Source organism: Labrus bergylta, chromosome 6 (assembly GCF_963930695.1).
Source record: "Labrus bergylta chromosome 6, fLabBer1.1, whole genome shotgun sequence".
Classification (NCBI taxonomy): domain Eukaryota; kingdom Metazoa; phylum Chordata; class Actinopteri; order Labriformes; family Labridae; genus Labrus; species Labrus bergylta.
In genome coordinates this window covers 25,709,371-25,733,740 of record NC_089200.1, presented here as the reverse complement: position 1 = coordinate 25,733,740, position 24,370 = coordinate 25,709,371, and the positions used below count along the sequence as shown (strand labels likewise).

Here is a 24,370-nt window from a genome sequence, read left to right as displayed (position 1 = left end):
GCGATCGGGGACGAGAGCCGAGTGTGGGTCTGTGGCTGCAGCCCCGGGATGCCTGGAGCTAGTGCTAGCTATGGGGCTATGAGCTCCAGCTCCAACTCGTCCCTGTAAGTCTTTTGTTTGGACCAAGCTTTAAACATTTTTAAATTGGACCTAATGCGGATTCCTTGGCTTTTGCAGCCAGCCTCAAGTGGACAACGGAGGTACTGCGGTTCTTTGCACTTTGCATTGGCATCATTTTTCCCTACTGGAGGTTGCAGCTAGGACTGGACGTCTTGATCGCACTCACATCTTCCACCATCAACACATCAAATGAGGGAGGATATTTTGGAAGAAAGACCGTCATTGCTATATTAGGGTTCTGAGATTAATTTGACAATCTATTTCAAGAAGTGTTGAAGCCGTAGTGACTATTCTTAGTGGTCCAACAGCTCACTAAGACACTTTTCTCCTCTTTAACATTTCTCTGTGGTTCTGACATTTTGAAGTCACAGTATAGGGGTTCATATAAGTGGACACCTTCACTCTGGACTTCTAATTGAACAGCTAAATGGAATATTCTTAGGGCTAGCCAGTGAGATATACCCAATTAAAACTCAAAATAGACATCCAATAAGGGACACACAAATGTAGAAAATAATTATCCATTTATTCACACACATCAGTAATTCCCAGCATTGACAACAGGCAGCTCTACCTTTCTTTGGCGCAGCAGAGGGGGACCAAAGTCAGGCCTGCTGACGAGCACTATGAGCGCGGTAAATGAATGGAGATTTATGTCAGATCAGACTTGACCAAAGGCAGTTTTATATGAGGGAAAAGAAAGGAGAACAGTGATTAAAAAAGTTGAACAAAAGGTTTTTTTGGGGGGTTTCAATTGGCTCTGCTTGTTTGATCTGAGTCCCCTCCAAGACTGCCAGTCATGAATAGAGCAGAGTTCCACACCGGCTGTGGAGAATCCATTAAATATCGCTGGTCCTCTGCCGCAGGGGGCTGCTAAAACACCCAGAGACTATACACTTACACACATTCCCACTCACACACATCCCACACACACTATTACAAGCATTTCTACTCATACACCCACACACAGCTTTTTCACATCCCAAAAAATACACTGACGCTCATCTTTAAATAGACCCCCGATAAAACACTTGCATCACCACCCACTTATGTGTAGACTACGCATGAGGACACACACACACAAGCATACAACATACAAACACAGACATACGTCATGTTCTCTTATCTACACTTATTATACTTACAGGCATGATCACATCCACTAACATTCTGCCCACACACACACACTTCTAGATAAATAGACACTCAGATAAATGCTCATCTTGTGTCAAATGTACGTACCCTGTTTTTATACCACTGTTAAAATATTTCAGTCAGACAACTCACGTTAGCGTGTTCGAAATATTGATGCAGCAGCTGGAAAAAGTGTGAGTTTGGCGTCAAGGCTCCGACCTCATCACTTCTCGTAGATTTGATCTTAAATTAGGAAATTTAAGGTGTGTTGGCAAAATAACTTCGACTTCAACAGTCGGAGCCTGCAGGTGGATGCTGGGGGATTTTAGTGCAGCACTGGCACAAGGCAGCAAAGCACTGACGGAACAGAGGGAGGGACCAGCAATCTTGCAGCTTAAATAGACCTCTCGGTTGGGAGGATGTGTGTGATTGGAGATTCTGGGCGGCTGTGGCTCAGTCGTTAGAGTTGGTCTTCTTCTAACCAGTAGGTTGGGGGTTCGATCCCCAGCTCCTACAGCTACATGTCTGATGTGTCCTTGGGCAAGACACTTAACCCCAAGTTGCTCCCGCTGCTTCGTCAGCGGCGTATAAATGTGTATGAATTGGATTAGTTACTTCTGATGGTCACTTTCCATAGAAACCTCTGCCATCAGTGTGTGCATCTGTAGCTGTGACATGCGGTGTAAAAGTGCTTTGAGCAGCTGCGGCTTGAGTTGCCTGCCTGAACTAGCTCGCAGGCATCACCCCGTGATATTAAGATATTATCCAGCCTATACTCTAGTGTTTCAATGTTGTCAGGGAATGAAAATATTATGAGTGGGCTTGTAAATGATTGCCTTAAGTGCTGAAAAAGAAACTTCCAGAATGAGTTGGTCACCCTACTTCTCTTCAGATTCTTTTTGTCATTTGTCTTGTTTAAAATAGCAAGGTGTTCAGATTTTATTGAGTACATGCCAGCTTTTAGCCTGCAACCGCTGCCATTAACCCACTCACAATCCTAACACACACCAAGAATTATTTATCATGCCTCACTATCAAACACATACACACTTCAAAAAGTATTTATTTCACTGTCCTATTCCTCCTCCTCTTCTTTCCCTCCATCTGCTGCCTCTCTGTATTTTTAACCAGCAGAGATAAAAGCTCTCCCCCACCTGTTTTCTGGCTGCACAGGAGCCGCTCCAAACAAAGCATTGAGGAGTGTCTGCACGTTTCACTCACTCAGATTTATAACTTGAAGACGTTTATAATGCCACCTGGAATTAAATTTAATACAAATTTAATAACTACAATAAAGAACCAGAAAATATGTCACAAGCAGCCTCTTTCTGATGACACACAGCTCATGGGAATATTAAAACTACACTAAAGCAGAAGGAAAGGACACTTGGAGATGAGTTGTAGGAGGAGGATGTCCAATCCTTTATTATAAAGCAGCTGTTATTAAAACAATTCTGATTTATTGTGGTATAATACCATAACCTGAAGCCAAAAAGAGAATATGACGCTGGTCCATCTTACTGTGAAATCTGGAATATAAGACTCATCTATATATGAGAGGCATTTACAGGGGGTCTCCCAAGGAGAATAAAAGCATTAAACTCCTGCATGATGAGTTTGATTGCGTTCAGCAAATACCACAAAATGCAGTTTCTGTTTACACTTGGAGCTCTTTCAGTACCATCCGCTTGTTTCCATCTTGAGTTTGTATCCCTTCTTGCAACCGGTACAGCAGTTGAGCTCTCCGCAGAGGCACTGCTTGTCAACAGGCAAAGCAGGCAACTACTTGGGGCCCCAGACCAGTAGGGGGCCCCTGAGGGCTCACAAACATAAACCAAAGCAGTGGCCCAAAATGTGCTAATTCTGCAATGACAGTAGGAAACCTCCCTAAAGGGGCCCCATCTGACTCTCTCACTCTCGCTGCATGTTTTATTGCTGTGAAAACCAAAATTTGTCATTGAAAGTCACTAAAGAAAATTAAGGAGGTATTATACATCTATAGGAGAGAAAAAAGAAACGGGAAGAAAGAGGAAGAGGGTCATAAACGCCGGTGTTCTGGCAGACATAATGGAGATGGACGCTGGTTGGAAGGTCCCCAGTTCATTTCTTTCCCGGGGACCCAACAGACTCTAGAAGCATCACTGGCTCTCAGCATATTTACGTTAACATTGATAGCTGTGAATTCAGACCAATTTGCCACAAGTCGCACTGCCAACCTTTGCTGAGAACTTGTCTATAACTGAGGAGTCTTTCAATCAGACCAGCACTCCACCACGATTTGTTTACTCAGCAATATCCATCATTCTCTTTAAATGCAGGATTGTGACATAATAAGAGGAACGGGCTGATAAAAGGTGGTCCAGCTAGCCTGATCTGCGTTGTTATAGATCCTAGCCTTTTTGTGTGTGTGTGTGTGTGTGTGTGTGTTTGCATGGGGTGGTTGATTACCACGGGTTGCCCGCTTGGAGGAATACAGGTATAGCCTTCGTACATTGGGCGAGAACACTAACCACTAGGCAACCAGCACCCCCGATCCTAGCACTTTTGCCCAGCGAAGCAGCCGCTTGCTAGTCACAATGAATTAGGGGCCAATTCCATATTGCATGCATTGGGTGACAGATGCACTAGTTGTCATGATGGTGCCATGATGTCTCAGCATCTTATACTGGTACACTGGTAACACCTGTATAGAATACAGCCCACTTTTTAGATGAAAACTAGGTATCAAAAGTTTCTCTTATACAACAAATCCAGGATACCCGTGCAAGACTTAACCAACTCGTTTACCAAAATCCGGTTTCATCAATGAATTTTGCATGTAGTCGAGGAAATTATGTGAAGTAATGTCCAACAGTATTTCCATTTCTATATACAGTATCTTTATACTTAAATCATATTTCTAATTAAAAATTTAATTCTACTTTTCCATTTGTGTTTTGGCTGGATAACGAGCCCTTTTCTTTAGCTCTGATGAAATGAACCTCACATGCAGCGCCTTTCTTTCTTCATCTCACCACTGATGTGCAAAGTTGCCAAGTAGGTGCATCTTTCATGCCAATAAAGTGTCTTTGAATTGAATTGATAGAGGGGAGCGAGTGGGGGGGGGGGGGGGCAGAAGTGTGGGTACAATGAGGGACATGGCGATGAAGAAACAGATAGAGGCTACGGGCAGGTATAATAATCAGTCATCTCTCCCTCTCAGGTCATAATCTATCCATTAGTCTCAGACAGGGAAGCATAACCGCTCAATCTAAACCATAATGGGACGGTGCTTACATGCTTAGACAGACCCAGTGAACCCAGAGCCACTGAGCTATTGCCTTAGTGGTGCAATGAATGAGACTTCAAGTTGGAGCTGTACCGCACGTGGGATGGAGAGTGACTCTCTAGTTTCATCATTTTAAATCTCCGACCTTAGTGTGTAAAGGATGATAGAAAATGGTAAATACATTTATTTTGAGCTCAAGCATGGAAAATCTATTTTGTACACTGTGCATTTCCTTATTAAAAACCTGAAACTTCAGCAAAATTACAAGTTTCCTTTGACTCTCTTTTTTATTAACTCCCCTCTCTTAAGAAACTCCTGTCCTTGGCAGATGCAAAACCAAAGTAGCTACACACTGTTTATTTGAAGTTTTTTGAAAACAAAAACCCCATGCAAGCTAAATGTGTCAAAGTCTCTGTTGTGCATCCTCTTTTCAAAGGTCATCTTAATATTCAAGGACAGGAGCCTCTGAGGCTGTGACTGAATAAGCTTATTTTGGTTCAGAAGGCCCGAGAGGTGGTGCAGAATGCAAAACCGCTAAATATTTGGTGATGTAAATTTATACAGGGTTCAATTCAGACCTTGACTAAAGTGATGCGTTCTTTATTAACAATGCAAGATGAACACTTTGGGGTGATAAATATGTAAATCACTTTTTTGTTACTCGTTCACTCATGCTACGTCCCAAAATTTAACATGTTCTCGTATCTGCAACGTCCAATTTAGCCTGACAGTTATTTGACATGTCCTTCCCCAAACCTGCAGTGGATCACAACCAGCTTGCTCTAGTCGAGGTGCTGACCCTACAAATATAGAGCACACTAAACTGAAATATAAATGTAGCTCACATGACCACACGTGAATCATTTATTGCCCTTAATATGCTTTCTTTATGTTTTTTTTCAGTTTGAAGGAACTTTTCTATTACTAACCAGGTAAACATCACTGGCTGACCTGCACAAACATTTTTTTCTAGGCTGGGACTGGAGTCCATGGGTGGATATACCAGAAACGGAGCATTTTTCTCTGTGTTGTAAGACTTATGCAAACCACAAACAAAGGACTGGATGGGTTAATTTCACATTTTGTGGGTCTATAGACACTCAGGTTACCCAAATATATGTTCAGAAACACTGTAAAAGTTGATTTTTCATAATATGTATCCTTTAATGCTTTAATTTTACACTGTTTCCAATTGTTTGGGATGGATTGGTTAGACCTTACAAGTAAGAGCCTGATATATTTTTCCCGATAAAAATAAAAAGTTAATTTGGTGTTGTACTTTAACCTGCAGGGGTCAGCAGCCTCGACAGCCCGGTGCTCTCATGTTTGTGTGTTGGTTTCGTATCAGTTGTGTTAGGTGAGGTGACTCTGTGATGCTAAATAGCCTGTAGGTGTTTTTAAATGTGAGTCAGCAACATAAAAAAGACCAGCAACCTAATGCAATGAATTTTAATTTCTACACAAATTAGTTATTAAACAGACCAGACGAGTTCTGAGCAAGACCCCAGGACAAACATGAAAAGAGAAAAAAAAAAAGGTTTAAAAGGACAGAAGCAGAAGAAAGTGTGACAGTTTGAGGTTATATAAGAAAAAAGGGAAGGGGTTGAACATAGGACTCAGAATGACTGTGTACTTAAGTCATGAGGAAGATTAATATGTTCAGTGTAACACATGGACCAACACTATAGCGCTCTTATGGAAGATTAAGTATGTATAATGCAGGTATGTGGTGTATGTGTGTGAACATCTCAAGAAAAATCCTGCAAAAGTGGTTGTGTATTCTGAAGAGGTAAGTGCAAACTCTTAAGTCCCTCATGCATATGTCTATGAGTACCTTTGTGTGTGTGTGTGTGTGTGTGTGTGTGTGTGTGTTTGTGTGTGTGGCTGTGGAGTGTGCACAGCATGTCATTTCACTTTGTGTGTGTGTGTGTGAGTGGGTATTAGGTATTTATGCCCAAGGTGGCTGGCTGGACGGCACAGATGAGTTATGCCTCTCCATAAATGTCCAAAACAGCCGCCACTGACTACACACGCACGCGCACACACACACACACACACACACACACACACACACACACACACACACACACACACACACACACACACACACACACACACACACACACACACACACACACACACACACACACACACACACACACTCTCACCAGCTATAAAGGGCACATTGCATTGCTCCTTCCAGAAACCAGGACTCTTGTTTCTTGATGCACAGTGTAGAATCTAATACCATAAATGTCAAAAAGCTGAATAATCCTGCAGGGATTTGTTCAAATCTCTTGATTAAAATATATTTTGATATAATTATTTTACATTTACTTCATTTTCAAATGTATTTCTTCAGACTTAAATGTTTGTCTGAAATTTGATTGTGCGTTCTTACAATATGTGTGTTTTTCGAGCTCAACAGCTAAACACAAAGCCAGTACAGCCCCAAAGTTGCACATTCAAGCTGATTTGATCTGTCCTTGCATGTCCAGGCACGTTCGTAATGAAATTTTTCCAGGAACTCTGGTATTAACTTCTCAGTTCAATTTCCATTTCAATGGGACTTTATCATTTGGTGCAGACCAAAATGACTCGGGATGCTAGAGCCGATCAGATCCACTAAAGAGTGATGTACATTTCCCATGGCAGTACTAAACCTATGTTTTTATCTGATGCACTTCATGAATAATGTCACTGGGCCTCATTCACCAATATCTTCTGAAGAATTTCCGTAAGATTTTTCTTCAGTTCCTCTTAAGAAGATTTCTAAGACTCCGTCAGATTCACCAATGTGTTCTTAAAGGGATACTTCACCTGTTGAAACATGAATCTGTATTGACATTGGGTCATATATGTAGTAGAAATGTGAAATACATTTTGAAGTTAGTGCCTTCTTGACCGAGAAAAGGCAGAAAGTATCTTTATGGCTCATGTGGATGAAAGACAACAACTCCCAGAATGCACAGCACCTCAGGCCTCTCCCACTGAAGCTAAGGTCCTCTATTTACCTCTATTTAACGTTCTCCACAGAGCCTGTTAGCATAGCTTCCAAGAGAGATGGCAGACGTTGAGTTTCGATTCTGGGAGTGAGTTCCAACCCACTGATCTGTGATAGGTCTGTAGCTTCAGTGGGTCCCACCCCCTCATGGGCGGGTTGAAAAGATGAGGAACTAGCGATGTAGTTTCACCCCCTCTAACCAAAGCAGCCTCCGATGACGCAAAATTAAGATTTTTGCATCATCGGAGGCTCCTTTTCATAAAAGAAATACAAAGATTTCCAATCTTAGGGAATAATGAGGGCAGGATGCATAACCATTCAAAAATACTACCAGGTTTCTAATGATACAAAGTTTCATGCAAATGGGTGAAGTATCCCTTTAAATGACTGAATTGTTCGCAGCTGAGTTCTTATCTTCGTGTGTTCGTACGTTGAAAGCCTGTGCATATTGTGACCAATTAGCATAACCGCCCACTAACAAGGGCATGAGTGTAGGGCCCTGTGGATGCAGAAATACATGCTGGTAGTAAAAATAGAAGGTTGTGGAGATGCCTGACGGAGCGTTGAAGAAGACGCCTCACGGAGAAGAAACTTTATCAGTTGTGAAGTGGAGATATACTACAGGAGGTCAGCAGCAAACAAGCTGTTTTATTCCACAGTGGGAGTAATGGTTACACAGAAACACATTACTTACCACTCGGTAATATTGTATTCATTATGAATCAAATTATTGTAATGTAAACCCCTTTGCTGTAGATTTAAATGAAATGCAATAACCATCATTTTGCTCGGGCCGGTCAGCGCTCAAATGTGCGTAAGAGTGCTCTTGAGGGATCTTAAATTCTGTTTTTACAAAAGAACAAATCCCACTTAAGAAAACATCGGTGAATCACAGAATCTTTCTAAAAGTTTGTAAGTAGGATTTTAAAACAGATGTGTTGTTATGAATTAGGCCCATTATTTACTAGCATCTCACCAGTTGTGTTTATCGTAATTGGCGTCTTGAATTAAGGATCCGAAATACAATGACAGCTTGATTTCATCACCATTAATGAAATGTCATCATGGCCGGAGTTACCTTTGAGTTTGTTTTGAACATCCAGGGCAATGTCCAGAGGGTAGAACGGCAGCACAGGATCACTGACCAGACGGAGAATGGCTTCTGCTGTCATCTGCACAGACAAAGAAAAACCAGTGAGAGATATTCTACTGCAGTGATGAAACATATCGTGTCAATGTTGGCACAGAACAGCAAGTCTGACTAAGTGTTTGGAATGAAAACACTTTGTAATGAAGTGAAGTTAACAGTTACAGTGTTCAGTCCTTTAAAGAATTCTTCTTCAATTAGATTTAAAGTGAGACTCGAGATCACAGTTACATTTAAGAACAAATAAACTGCATGAAATTAATTTAACTTTTCACAATAACAGAAGCATCTGTTATTAGTGTGTGCAAACATAAAAGATAAATGTTAATACAAAAACAGCACTTTTTTTCTTAAAGGAAGAATGTGCAACTTTTTGATCCAGTAGATGTCGCCCTTGAGCTTGATTTAGGTACTGATAACGCTTTTAGGATGGACACGCTGATACTATTTTAACAAATAAAGCAAACCCCCCACCTCTGCCTGTCTATTCGGTAGTTGTTTATTAACAACTCAAGAGTTGTTTATATTTTTTTTAAGCTAGGTTTCTATGACAACTGCAATAAAAATTTAGATGATCCATTTTTTTCTTGCTGACATTTACTTATTTTCCTTCCTTTTCTGATTTAAAAGAGAAGATATGCACCTGAAAGTTTCAAGTTATTGGACTGATGGGACTTTTTTTGAAAACAGATGTTTTTCTTTGCATTTTAGGTCACTGAAAACGCACCTTCTCAGTTTAAGGTGTTTATGTGTCGACAGGGTAAACTGAACTTCGGGCTTCTAATGTCACACTGTGCGCCTTTTTTTCATGCGTTTGGCATCATTGTGCAACGCTGTCACTTTTGTTTAAATGAGATCAGATCAGAACTTTTTTTAAATGAGTCTGTCAATGAAGTAATCATTGTATATTTATTTTTACAATTTGGTTTGAACTTATTACCCTCTGTAAACTGTAAACTGGCATGTCTGAGTGTTTGTACATTTTCATGGGGGGGGGGGGGGTGGGTAGCAGAGAAAACTCCCATGATTCCCCACCAACCTTGACGTCATCTTTTGTTATTGTTTAATTGAGAGCCCCCTGGTGGTGGAGTGTAAAGACCTTTGCATAAATTATTAGTTTTTGTCCAATTTGTCCAAACTCCTCCTCACTCTTTAAACCTCCTCGTCATTTTGGAGTACAAAACAGTGCTGGTGCTACATAAGAATACAAACTATTGATAATAAAAAAAACATTATTTTATTTACTATTTTCTCCAACACATCAAGTACTTCAAGCGTGTTGTTTTTCTCCGTCTAGGATCTGGTGCATTGTGTTGAGTGAATATAAAAGCTGTGCGCTCAGAAACCATTGTATAGCGACTCAGTTCTTTATTCATCTTCAGCAGAGTTGTCTCCTTCAAGGATGTGACCTGTATTTAGGAACGATGAGTATTGACAGCAATTTATCCAAACAAATGTGAACATGTGTTCGGCAGTGACAATAACAAAAGATACAACGCCTGTATTCTCCTGCTTGTTTGGAGCATCTTTCATTTCTGTTCCTCTGGAGTTTGATTGGAACTTAGGAAGATGCAGCATTTCAAACAGTCCATGCTGTGTATTCTTCTCTAGCCCTGTTGCAGGCCTCAGATTCTGATTATGCAGCACACATCTTTGGGTCCAGATTGTAAATTGAAAATCTAAGACTCCATGGGACATTGTGCTTTACATGCTGATTAGACAACAGCTGTAATGAGAGAGAGAGAGAGAAAAAAAAAAAAACCTCAAACACCTTTGGCTGCAGTGAGAGCAAACATTTATGGAGAGCCCTGCTTGTTGGCACCACATACTGAGCAGCATTGTCCAAATCACAGAGTGTGTGTCTGGCTCGGCTCTCACAGTGAAGTGTCTGTCATCTTAATGCAAACAGTGTCACAGATTCAGCCACTCTCAGCAGGTGGAGGACTTGGCGAGGCTTCCACTTGGATTTTTATAGGAGTGTTACATGACTGCAGCTCGATGTCCGAAGCAGATACTCTGTATGAAATCACAGCTGGGATTATTAACGCATCCATCCTCTTCTTCCACACCCAGACTGTCATATTCTCAAAGGAAATACAGCCCAAGAAAATCCTATGTATTCACTTCCCTGTCATTGGAATCACCCTCATCAAGGACATGACATGTATAACTTAGGGCGTTCTCACATTAGGCACGATTATTTCATACCGTGCCCGAGCACAATTGCGTATGTACACACGATACAGCAGGGGGCAGTATGCACATAGTTGGTTTGCAAAAAGCAGAAACCAATCACGTACTGAGTACATCTTGCTAACTGTGGATGTTTTTGTGATTTCTGAGACGCCAACAATGAAAACGCTTCCTACTTCCACATCTATCGTGCAGCTCAGAGGAGGAAACGGGCCCGTGCTGCGCGGATAGGACGGTTTTTGAAGTGATATGAGCCATTTAGAATTAGATCAGTAAGTGGTCCGAGCACGGTCGCGTTCACATCTCCCGCAGACTGAATTCTTCCCAAGACCACCTCTTCAAGCGGACTCGGGCACAGTTGCCTAGTACAGGAAGAATACAAATCGTTAGCGTTCACACTGATCAAATGAACCGGACAATGGGGTCAAGCGTACTCGGATCCAGGCCCAGGTGCCTAATGTGAAACCACCTTTAAAAGAGTCGTCCTTTCTAGTTCTATTCTTTGTAAAAAAAAAAAACTGAAGTTTAAAAGCTTACCGCTCGTTTTCCAACCTTGTCCTTTCATACAGAATTCTCTCCCATTTTTATACGTTCATTTGAATATAGTAGTGGTAGAGTGAGACAGTCAGGACACAAAGAGAGGGAGAACAGGTTGTGATATGCAACAGAGGTCGTCTGCTGAAAATCTAAATCCAGTGTCGTAGTGTTCATTGTGTCATTTATGAGCTTTTATGCCTCTAATCCATTATGGTGATGTTTTATATATGCATGCATCTTCTTAATGCCTTCAGTCTTTGGATACTGTATATCACTGAGCTTTGAGGTTCATAACTAATCTTTAGGCCCTAACTCATCATTACACACCATGCTCAAGTTGGCTGGCCTTCATTGGCCGCTTGCAGACTAAATTATTGGCATATCCTTATTTATTAGAAAATATTTACTTCTCTCACATACTTTTATACATGTGAAATATGCTGAAAGCCTTCACTCTGTGACCCATTCACAAGACTTACTTTTGCTCTGTGTCTCCAAAGTGTGTTTTGTAATAGGGGGAAAAGGGGTTTTAGGTACGATGCTCCTGCAGCTTGGCATCTGCAGCAGGACGATTTGTGTCTTATGAAGCTAATGTCAATAAATCATTTTAAAAGTAGATTGAAGGAGTTAGAGGACAACACATCAGGTTGTAATTTATTTGCGTGATGACTTTCTCCTCTGTGATCAAAGATTGTTTGATCTGTGTTTGTAATTGTTTAGTGTTCAGTCTGTAACTTGTTAAAAGGTGCTGATGCACAGAGACATCAGGGAAAGATGCCATGGTTTTCTGAAATGCCTTCTTCATGAGCCATAGTGATGACCATGATCCCTGTGAGACTCCTTCCTACAGATAGTGAAGTGTAGAGGAAAAATAGACTTAAAAAAAGTAAACATTGCACTCATTTGTTGGCTTCATTTTGGAATACTTATTGCTACTGTGTGTGTCAGGTCTATTGCTATAATCACAACTTGAAAAAGTTGATAGAGCCACTCCTTCCTGCAATGCTGGAAGCAGTACTCATGATAGCTATGTTAGCTAGCGTCTGACGTCTAATGCAATTAAATAAGGAATGAATGAATGAATGAATTTTATGTTAATGTATGAACTGCTGGAACAAGATGATGAAAGTGGTGGAGAAAGAAAAGGTCAAAATGCAATGTGTGTGTGTGTGTGTGTGTGTGTGTGTGTGTGTGTGTGTGTGTGTGTGTGTGTGTGTGTGTGACCTTCTTCATCTCTGGCCAGAGAGCCTCAAGTCTGCGTCCAGTTAAACAGACCATCATCTGATAACTTTAATACCCAGTTCATCCACTCAGTGGCACACACACACAAACACACACAAACACACACAGACACACACAAACACACACTCCAAGCCCTCACAGGTTATACGTGTTGGAGGTCAGCCCGACCAGGATTGGACACCGAGTACCAGGCAGACTGCCAGAGTCGGGAGTACAGGGTCAGGTGAGGAAACAGCTCTCACTAGAGCCTCTCTCTCACTCACAGACGATACATGGAGCTCGTAAACATCAATAAATTCTCTTCACGTGAATTTGCAGTTAAATCTTTTTAATTACTGTGAGAAATTGAAGCCATGGTTGAGATGGCATGCCTCTACCTGAATGCAGCGCACCTCATTAGTAATCGTGAGATTTAGTGTATTTTTTCACTCACAGGACAAATGTGATTTTGGATGTGATTTTTTTAACTGCTCGTATTTCCTCCTGACAAATTAAAAAAAATAGATCCTCTCAAAGCTCTCTGGAAAAGAGTGTCATCTTTACTTCTTTCATAAAGCAAAACCTTGTGTACCCAAAACCCCAGACAAGGAACAAAATTATGTGTAAAGTCTAAAGCGGCCAGTTTTCACTTTCTCCTGATTGGCTGTCCTTATTCAGACTATTGCATTGAATCTGTGCCGTAGCATAATGCCATATTCACGTCGCCTTGCACCTAACCTGCACCTCCTAAAAAACTTGACCAAGCATTGAAAAGGCGTAGAACACAATGCGATGGTCCAATGGGTGGCGTCGTGTTTCATGCAGACTGGCTGAAGATGATAACCTAATTTTTTCTATAACTTGCTCACATCTGAAAATATCAGAAGTTCATTTCCTCATCCAGCTCTCAGTGCTGAACAAGCGTAGACATATTTAACCTGCAAGTAAAAGTCAGAGATCAAAACAAAGAGAGGTGGAAACAGAGGCGCTGCTTGTCAACAGGCAAGGCAGGCAACTGCTTGGGGCCCCAGACCAGTAGGGCTGACAAACGTTCAACCACAGCAGCCCAAAATGTGCATATTTTGCAATGACAGTAGGAAACCTCTCTAATGGGGCCCCATCTGACAGCATTCACTCTGGTTGCCCTGCTAAACACTGGTGGGAAGGCCCCCTAATTAACTTTTGCCTAGGGCCCCAACAGACTCTAGAACGGCCACTGGGTGGAATTTGTAAAGTGAAGTCATTGAATTGGGAACTAGTTATCAAATGTTGGTTCTCCCAGCAGGGCTAATAGTAGCTAGATCTCCTTAAAGCTTCTGAACCCCTGACACTAATAATATGATCCCAATGTCTTTGGCTAAGGATAATATCAGAGTCAAATAAGTCCTCATTTGGCAGATTTATTCCAAGGTTGAAATCTGCTCTAATATTTTCTATATATTAACAATGGGTGACATCCCACATTGTGAAAAGGCTGCTTGTACAAACACACAAACAGAAAAAGCAGAAGTAAAAGAAAAGAAAAAAGGACAGAAACAATACAGGATGCTGATGCTGACATGTGTCTTTGTATTATTTGCAGCCTGCAGAATGAATGTAGTAAATATGAATATTTCTGAAAATGTTAAGAGAATGAAGCCCTAGAAAGAGTCAAAAAATATATAATCATAATAATTCAGACCCTGGCAGAAGAATATTCTATTATGATATCATTGTTTATTATGTACATGTTAATTTAGCTTGATCCCGGTTTTCCATTGATGCAACGTTTATACATATTCAGGACTATTATTCATCAGGCTGCATGCTACTGGGCTAGGCTGAAAACCAAAGGGGGCTTTTTCCTGTCAGAGCCCTCAGACTTTGGAACGACCTGCCAGAGGAGATCAGACTTACAGAGTCACTCCTTCTTTTTGTTTCTCTACTCAAGACATTCTTCCACATTAAAAGCTTTTACTCATTGAATTTTTTTAATTTAATTTAACTTTCATTTTGAAGTCTTTAATTCTATGTGTCTGTACTGTGAAGCACTTTGTTACCTGTATTGAAAAGTGCTAAAAAAAAGTATCATCATTATTATTACTGTGTCACAGTCATTAACATTCATGTTGTAGAGTCTGTACACACACAAGTGCTAGCAGCTTGAAAAAGAAATAATTAAAAAAAGTATCAAGGAAAATAAAGTTTCCAAATATCAGATGGAGTCATTGTCTGTTCTGTTCCTGCGATATCTTCAACGAGTTTTCCACTTGTTGCCGCTAACGTCTTCATTCACATAGTTCTAAAATTCACTTTTAGGGATTTTTTTAAAGATCTACTGTTCTGTGAATTTAGTTGTTTTTGTTTTTCCACAGTGGTTTAGGATGGAAAGGTGCAGCGCTTTAATGATGCAACAAAACAGGGAATCATCCTGACTTTGCGTTCACACCTTTGTGTCTGTGTGATACATTACATCACAGTTAATCTACCTAAGCAGCTGTCCCTATATAACACGACTTTGCTACTATGTGTGAAGGGGCCTACAGTGTAGAGATGTGTTCAGCGCCTCTCTGCGCTGTTGTCACTGCCACTGGAATCAATCTGGCAGGAGGAAAGATGAGAGCATTGATTTGAGGCTGGTGAGTAATACTTCTGCAGAACGCATACATCAAAAGCCCGTAATGTGGTGGGACAGAAAAGGCCGATGATTTCTTATTTATGGCCTTATTTCTGGATAGTCTCTTTCCAAGGCAGAGGAGAGAGAGAGAGAGGCAGTGAGGGAGGGCGAGAGATAATGATGGAGGAAGACGGGCAGAAAAGAGGCCGTGACATAACAGAAAGAAAAGGATAATCCAAACTAAAGACATACGACAGTTGGAGTGGAGTGGAAGGTAGAACAAACCAGCAGGGGCAGCTCTTCTCATGACTCCTCTTCTCTTCTTCTCTTTCCCTGTCATGACCTCGCCTCCTCTCAGCGCCCTCTTCTCACCCGACATTTTTGATTATGATTAAATCAGGACCGCCACTCTCTCTTTTAGTTCAGGGAAAATGCACCGCTCAGCTGTAACTACAAACACAATGGTCAAATGGGAAACAAACTAAAACAAACACTTTCAGACTGACAGTCAAAAATGACCAGCAGAGGAAGAAAGTAACAAATAACATTTACTCTGTTACTGTAAATGAGTATTATTTTTGTGTACTTGTACTAGTAGTTTTTAATCTGTTTTTTTACTTTTACTTCTTTTAAGTATTGTAATTCACTTCATTTTAAATCATATCCGTTACTGAGTAAAAAAATATGTAGGCCTGCTATGAATGATTTTACCTAATCACACTGTTTCAACGAGAGGCAGAGAGACCCTTTTTTAGAAAGGCTCGATGCCACTTCAGATGGATTTCAGCGGGTCTACCTGCTGAAGATGTGAAATCAATCTACCTCAAGGATATTAAGTCCACTTCTACAATTCTTCTTGTGTAGTTGATCGCACAACCCCTACCAGGAGGTGCTTTCCCCTTGAAAGGGAAACTTTATATGACTGCATTTCATATCATATTTCCATGAAACATAAAAGCCAGACCACATAATAAATGGAATCAAAAGTAGCAGTAGCAGCGCCGGTAGCGTAGTGTTTAGTGTGCAATGTATAGGGTAAAGTCCTCAAAGCTGGCGGCTCAGGTTCAAATCCCACTCACTCGCTCTCTCCCTGATTTCCGACTCTATCCACTGTCTTGTCTCTACAATAAAGGCACAAAAGCCCCAAAATAAATCTCAGAAAAAAAGTAGCATTCTTTCAACTGATAACACAGCCTTTTTAAGTTACTGGAGGACCGTAAAATATTTGATGTTACCTTCTCTGCTGAGTTGGAGGCAGGAACTTCAATCTCCATGTTTCTCATAATATTTGATTTTATTGTTCTGTTCACTTCTTTGAGCAGGATAATGTAACCAGTCTAATATCCACCTATCAAAGCATTCGCTACCCGTTTGTGTTTTGTGTTGTGTTTGGTATTCTAGGTCAGAAAGTCCTTGTATGTAGACGACCCAATGCTATTTTAATCTCAGCATATAGTGTTTTGCAGCAGCGTCTGTGAGTGATGATAGACATGGCCTTGATTCCTTCAGGAAATTGAGAAGAATGATGTCTAAAACAAAATGACTTTGGAAACAATAAGCTTTGTTTGCTTCGTCAACTTTACAAATGGTACAAATCCACTGAACACCAAAGGCTCAATACAAAGCTGTAATATACTCTCAGAAATATCCACAGGAAATACATTGGAAATGTCACTTCAACAGTTTCTGGACAAGAACATGTTGGTGCATACATTTCTAATATGTTGACATTTTGAACAATTCTCCCTCTCTGCTGACCTTTGTCCAAAATGATCTTGGTGCACCCATGTGATGCTGGTGCAAATTCATCTGCGCCCAAACATACATTCTGTGCTAAAGCCATGAATCATAAAACACCTCTGGACATGCCCCTATACAGTTAGTCTTATTTTTAGTCACTACTACACAAATGTAATGTCTGAACGGAGGTTGTAGAGGAGACTGGATTAGGCGCACAGGTAAGAGTCGCAATTTCCAGAAAGTTCCTGCAGTGGTAGAGAGGGCTTTCTGTTCACACGTCACTTTTTCTTCCCAGTTGACATCAGTCAGAAACATTTGCAGCCAGCACTTTTGTATTTTTAACAACTGACAAGACAAGGGGAACAAGTGCATCTCAAAAGGTGATAAAGTTTTATGGATGAAAAAAGATGGATAAAAATGACCCTTAATGAAATAGAAAGAGGTAAAAAAAAAAGAAGAGAAAATCACTTCTTTCCCAACTACAATTTTTATTGTTGGAGAAATAAAACAATTCATCATCGTCCACAAAAAAGATGGAGTATTGTCTGCTTGAAAGAGCTACTGTAGTGTTTAGAAGCACTCTGCAAATGTTGAGTTCTGGCTCCATCAACCAGCAGAGGGCTCTCCTGTGACACATCTACCAAAGTTTCCCTCTCTCTCCCTCATTCACACATTGAAGCTACAGAGTATTTTCTGTGACGCACAACTGACACAGCTTCTCAGCCAACTCCTACCCTATTCAGATAGGTAGCATCATTTGCAGTATACCTGTCTACATAACTACACGCATGTATGCATCTTGAGTGGCAGCCATGCATTCAGAGCAGCCCGGCACTCTAAACACACACATCGCCCTGCATCACCGTATAGGCACATACACAGACGAAGCAGACGAGAAAATGAAATGATGATGGTCAGAAGGGTGGAGGCAGAGCAGGTGAAGGAGATCATTTACTGCTTCACTCTCAGTGAAGTGGTAATTCTGTCCGAGTCTGCGATCTCATTCGCCCGCCTGCCTGTTTTTCCCTGGAGGCCCGTGGAGAGATGGAGAGATTCTCCTCTGATTCAGGACGCCCAGTTCTCTGGGCCAAAATAGGCCTCATGAATAAACCATAGGCTGTGTAGTTAAGTTATGTAACGACAGCACATAGATGCAGCATGCTCAAGTACAGTATGAGCAGGACGGGTGGCGTTCAGTTTCTCTTTTTAAGTTAAGCTCGAGTGCACAAACAAACATTGCAGTACATATGCATAGCAATAATGCAATACTCCACATTTCATCTCACATATAGGATCATGTCATACACAAGTGTTCGAAACAGTGGGTCAGTGATTTCTCAGAGGGAGAAGTTTGGGGTGCATTTCTGCAACTACCACAGAATAATTCACATAAATTCAAAATTAAATCATTGTATCAGTTGCCCTATTCAGGCTTCAGTTTCAACGGGTGGTCTCTACCTCCCTGTGATTTTTACGCCTACAATCTGAATGTCGTGGAGGCGTGATAGGGGGACATAATCATCTTGCCTCTTTACCATCTTCAGAGGTAGTAACAGAGGCGTTTCAGGGGCGAGGCGGTATCAGAAGATCTAGTGGGGTTGCGCAGCGCTGTGTGTGTGTGTGTGTGTGCATGTCGGAAGTGTGTGTATGTGCAGCTTTCGCTGTGCCGTGCTTCTGCAATGCCGAATATGAATTCACAGACTTGAACACCAATATTACGCTGTTGTGAAATCAATATGAATACAAAGTTGCGATGACGGCTGAGCTTATTTACCGCACACAACAGCATTCTGAAAAGGGCTAGTGAATGTCCAACTCTAAGACAGACACTGACCCAAAACAGGGATTGCATTGATGAAAACTTCATGAAAAATGACCTGAGGTCAATTTCTGCACAGAATTATCCAATTGTTGTGGAGATATTTACACCCTCAGAGTAAAAAATAGATTTTCGGGGTGCTGGTGGCGCATTGGTTAGTGCGTGCACCCCATGTATGGAGGCTGTAGTCTTCCAAGCGGACGGCTCAGGTTCGAATCCATCCTGTGGCTCCTTTCCCGCATTCCCTGATTTCCAACTCTATCCACTGTCCTCTCTCTCCATTAAAGGCACAAAAAGCCCAAAAATAAATCTTAAAAAAAAATAGATTTTTACCAGACGTGTTATGGATGTGTATCTGCAGTAGTACATTTGCAGATATCCTTGGACAATTGAAAGTACACTTTTGGATATTTGCCACGCTGCTTTTGCCTGTGCTTTTCTTTTGCAGGAAAAGAAAACATTGATGAACCTTTCATGTACTTCATTACCAGGGTGCTTATAGTGTATAAACCCGTACAGCTCCTCAGGTCCTCAGGCACACATGAAGAAGATCTTCTTTAAGGCAGCTTAAGCTTTTATGACCCGGGCAGCTGGAACAGTCTGCTCCAGAATCTGAAAGCAGCTGGAAGGGTTTGTATCTAAAAAGAAAGACTAAAGCTTGTATCAAAAATCAACCCATGTCTACAATTGTCCAAAAACCACTCTACTGTATAGTTAAGGCTAAATGGAAGAAGGAAGTGGACAGAGGATGAGTGGTTAAATATCTGTAAAATACAGTCCACTACTTCCAGATCTGGTCAATGGAGAGACAATGCATGGTGCATTATCATGCATATCATGCACAATGCATATCATCAGGTTTTTCATCACTCCCAAAAAGAAAATATTTTCAAAATGGAATCCCAGAATCTGGTCACAACCTAATGGCTGATGACTTTCATATATTTTGGAATTGTCAAGTAATTCAAGCGTATTGGTCATAAATAATCAGTTTTGGGCTTTCAGATTGTTTTTTTTTTTTTTTTGGCACCAGGGAATATACAAACCAAATGTAATGCCCATAATGAGGGAATTTCATCAGATATTTGGCCAATCTGGGAATAAATTCGTTACCAAGAATTTTTTTCACAAATGTGTTTATAAAGGTGTCTTATAACACATATAAAAATATTTAAATTCAACTTCTGTAGGAAAATCCATGAGAGCTGCTAAAAGTCGGGGTACCTGGAAACTAATTGGTGAAAAATAGAAAAAATGTTAACCTCTGCCTTAGGTAGCTTGTGAGGGGTCAAACTAGGGGTTCATTAGGTTTCTGAAACCATTTCAAACATTTGTTTTGCCCAAAGAATCCAACCCTTGGTGGAAAAATGACCACGCCCACTTTTACATTTTACATTTAAAAGTAGCTTTATATGTTGATGTCTCCAATACGAGTTAAAAAATGTACTGCACCACATTTTCAAATGTCTCAGGGGTCCAGGTCTGAGTCTTCTCCAGACTCTACTGTTCTACTGTGGGGGATCGTATGACACTGAGAGTGGGGTCGTGTGATGCCTCCCAGTACCAAATAAAAAATGATTTAAAATCACATATTTGACCCATTATTGAGAAAATAGTTTAACAGTAATAATAGTATGGTAATAGTGATTATAATAAGTAATGTAGTAGTACATTTAAGAACACATTTGTGAAGAAATTTCTTTGCATTTGCATTTTTGCATTATTCCCTTACTACCCGGACAAATACCTGTTTAAAATACTACATTTAGCCAGCAAGAAAGCAATAACCAAAAAAAGTTAAAGAAATGTATCATATGGAGAAAAAGATATTTCCTTTAAGACTCTGTCATGATAGGTTTTGTAGGTATTGGTCCAAATGGTTAAATTATATGAACGATGTTATAAAGCCTATTCTCACTTTCCACCTTGCTTCTTCTCTTTTCTGTGACTTATTCAAGGTATTCATATATTGGACTCACTGTATGTAAATGTATTATGTGAATGCCACACATGACAATCATTTTGAACTCTCTCTGAAAAAGAGATCCGATAGAGTCTCTGGGTTTTATCTCTATATCCTGCAGTGATGGGAATAACGGCGTTATAAATAACGGCGTTACTAACGGCGTTATTTTTTTCAGTAACGAGTAATCTAATTGATTACTCTTCCCATCATTATAACGCTGTTACCGTTACTGCCAAAAAATGCGGTGCGTTACTATGACTGAAGCTCTTTTTCATCAGACCAACTAGATCTCTAAGCCGAGCGGCAAAGATATTTCTTACTGTTCTTCCTCTTTGGTGAGTGCGGACACGAGACAATCGCATAAATGATGACGATGGGCTGAGGTAGAGTAAAAATTTCATGGTGAGCCAATCAGAGGTAGAGTTGGGCGGGTGTTGTTTACACAAATTCGAAAGCATGCATAGTCAGACACACAACTACACAAGTGAGTCAACGAGAAACAGGAATGGCGAGCCCAAATAATCCAACAGTAGCCTTCTTTAAGTGGAAGTATAGCCATTACTTTTCCTTCCAAGAAATTAAAGGAACGAGTGTAATCGTGAAATGCACATTATGCCCTGGAGTCAAAAGCCTCTCCACGTCGGTGTCGAGCAATTCAAACTTATTGAAACATCTTTCAACGCTACATGCTTCCACGAAATTAGTGGCCAAGAAGACCCCCGAAGGAGAAGGAGACAGTCATAACGCACATCATGACCTGTTTACTCAGTTCTGTCAGTGATGTTGTGAAAAAGAGATTATTGATACATCATCTTTCACCTTATTGTTAATCTTGTTATGTTGATTTTTTAAATCTCATTAAAAGATTATAAATCATCTGTGATGCACTTTGAACTGCATAAATCTCAAAACCTGTCAACTATCATCGTATGACAATAATGCCTCTGGTAAGCTTCTGGTGTAGTCAGAGGTCAGTGATAAAGGACTTCTGGCCTTTCCTGAGCTTTGCCATTGTTTACAGTCCCACCTGGAACTCAAGAATCAAGAACGGAGTTTGAGTTGAGAGATGATATCTGAGAGTTGATTATTAGCTGCACTTGATTAAAAAATAAAATGAAGACAAACTTTATGAATCCCTCTGTTGATTAGACATGCTGCATGCACACAAAGGCCAGAATACACTCATGCACAAACAGGTCTGTATGGAGATGCATCAATGTAGAGATGTAAGAGTGAGGGGCTGCACATGGATGAGTGGCCGGAGCAATTAGGGGTTTGGTGCCTTGCTTAAGGGCACCCATGGTAGTGCCCAGGAAATGATCTGGCACTTCCACAGCTACCAGCCCATTTTCCAGACTTGATCTGTAGCTGGACCTTATTATGCAACCCTCCGGTTCTCAAGCCAACCTTTTAGAAACTGAGCTACTCCCATCACAAAAAAATTTCAGTGGAGAGTACAAACATTCCCTCCAACCAACAATTATGCAGGTGAGACTCCCACGTTTTGGTAATTCGCAGCGGTGCAATGGCTGAGTCTCACTCTGGGTGAACCACCTTCTGGATCATCTCCCCTACCAGGTAAATCAACTTACACACAGAGGCAGGGATTTATAAAAAGCTTCATTGTTGTCAGATGACATGCTGATGTGTTCTAGGATCGCACTACGGCAGATTTTGTTCCCCATTGTTTCCTGCAAAACCCAAGCCTGCTGATACATAAGTGAACAATACTACTTGATCTACGCAAGAAAAAACAAACACTGTCAACAACCAGAATTGTACAATTTGCCTGAAGATTAATGTCATTTTATGCAGAATTTGTTACTACAGAATAGATCTGCACTAAAGCAAAGAGGACTCTGATGATTCACTGCTAACCTCAACGTCCTCTTTTGGTACTGTATTGATGGGAGCCAGCTAGCGGCGGAATCTACATACTGAGCCTTTAACTGAGTCAAGGTCATTTCACTTTGGAAGAAACCTTCTTAACAAAAAAAGAAAAGATGGACCTCAGCCCAAGTCTGAGTCCCTGGAAGAGTGCTGAGCTACGCAGTGATGCTAGTGCTGCAGCATGTTGACCATACACAGAGCATGGGACAAAAAAAACCCCTGAAGACTTAGGATGTTTCTGGAGCACAACAACACGTGTCTGCTCATTTAGTGTTGCACACAGCAACATATAGCTACATCAAGAGGTGATGAAAGGAGGTCTAGCATCAACACTGCTGTGATGTAAGCAGGAAGTCAGCAGATTATTGTTTGCCTTGTAGACACAGAGTTAAAAAGCAGGAAAGAAAACTAAATCATATCTGCTGTTCAGTCAAGTCAAGTTTGTGAAAAAGAACAAAATGTCTCTCTAAATGGGCTGGAAGAAGGTAAGTGAGTAAGTCAAGTTTATTTATAGAGTACCTTTCAAGAGCAGACGTCACAAAGTGCTTCACAATTAAAGATTAGAAAAACAGAAGCATTAAATTCAGACAGTTAGGTAAAATCAGACATGAACAGATCAAACATGGGTCTTTAACTGCTTTTTAAAAGTCTCCACAAAGTTCACAGCTCTTGGCTCTGGAGGAAGACAGTTCCAAAGTTTAAGTGCTGTAACGTCAAAGGCACCGTCTCCTTTAGTTTGAAGTGTTGTAAGAGGAACAACCAGCAGACCCTGATCGGAGGGCCTCAGGGTCCTGCTGCTGCTGTTACAGCTTCAGCAGCTCAGTGATGTAGGCCGAAGCTTTCAACAACAAGCATTTTAACTGGATTCTGAAATTGATGGGGAGCAAGTGCAAAGACGTGAGGATGGTTGTGACATGAGACCTTAGATGATTTTTATCAACAGCTAGCAACAGCATGTTGGACCACTTGGAATCGGTTCACCTATGTGACGTTATGACATGTGAAAAGAGAGTTACAATAATGAAGCTTTGATGAAACCAAAGCATGTACAGTCATCTCTAGCTCAGATCTGGACACAACAGGCCTGGGTTAAGTTTTATTTCTTAAATGGTAAAAAGAGGAGCGGAGCAAACTGTGTACATGCCGGTCCAGACTCAGAGCCTGACCCCTTTGGACACCTAAGTTAGGCAGGGCGGGTTTATCAGCAGAGGCTAAGAAAAACCAGACATCTCTTCACCACTGGAACAAAATGTTCAGGAGCAGAGACACGAACCTCTGTTTTATCAGTGCTCAACTGGAGAATATTATTTGACATCCCAGCTTTTATCTGGACTGAAAAGTATCTAAACTGTCATGCTCATCCAACAAAATGTGAGCTGCTTAGCAACCACCTTTTCTCAAACCTTAGATTTAAAGGCAATTTGGATTTAAGCCTGTCGTCCTCAGGGAGAGAGAGGTCAGGATCAGATTTTTTCAAAAGTGGTTGAACAGCAGCAACTTTTTAAAAGGATGGAACCAGACCAGATATTAGAGAGTTATTGATTATAGAGAGTAAGAATGGGCCGGTCGAGTCAATAACTTTTTTGAGCAGAGGAGTGGGTATGATGTCGAGGGCACTGGTGGATTATCTCATCCGACCTATATATAAAGTGTCTCAATGTGGGGGGTCGTGGTTGGCCTTGTGGTTAGGTCAGACACCACATATAGAGAGGCGATAGTCCTCGAGGCGGGTGGA

General features: G+C 40.9%; 1 protein-coding gene across 2 annotated transcripts in view; it reads right to left on the bottom strand.

Moving 5' to 3' along the window:
* The window catches only part of LOC109982366 (inactive N-acetylated-alpha-linked acidic dipeptidase-like protein 2), a 504,674-nt gene that overhangs the window by 26,863 nt on the left and 453,441 nt on the right, over nucleotides 1–24,370 (bottom strand). For both annotated transcript variants that reach the window (XM_065956060.1, XM_065956061.1), the window contains one exon: nucleotides 8,605–8,698. In XM_065956060.1, the coding sequence (XP_065812132.1) occupies nucleotides 8,605–8,698 (94 nt within the window). The remainder of the gene's footprint in view (nucleotides 1–8,604; nucleotides 8,699–24,370) is intronic.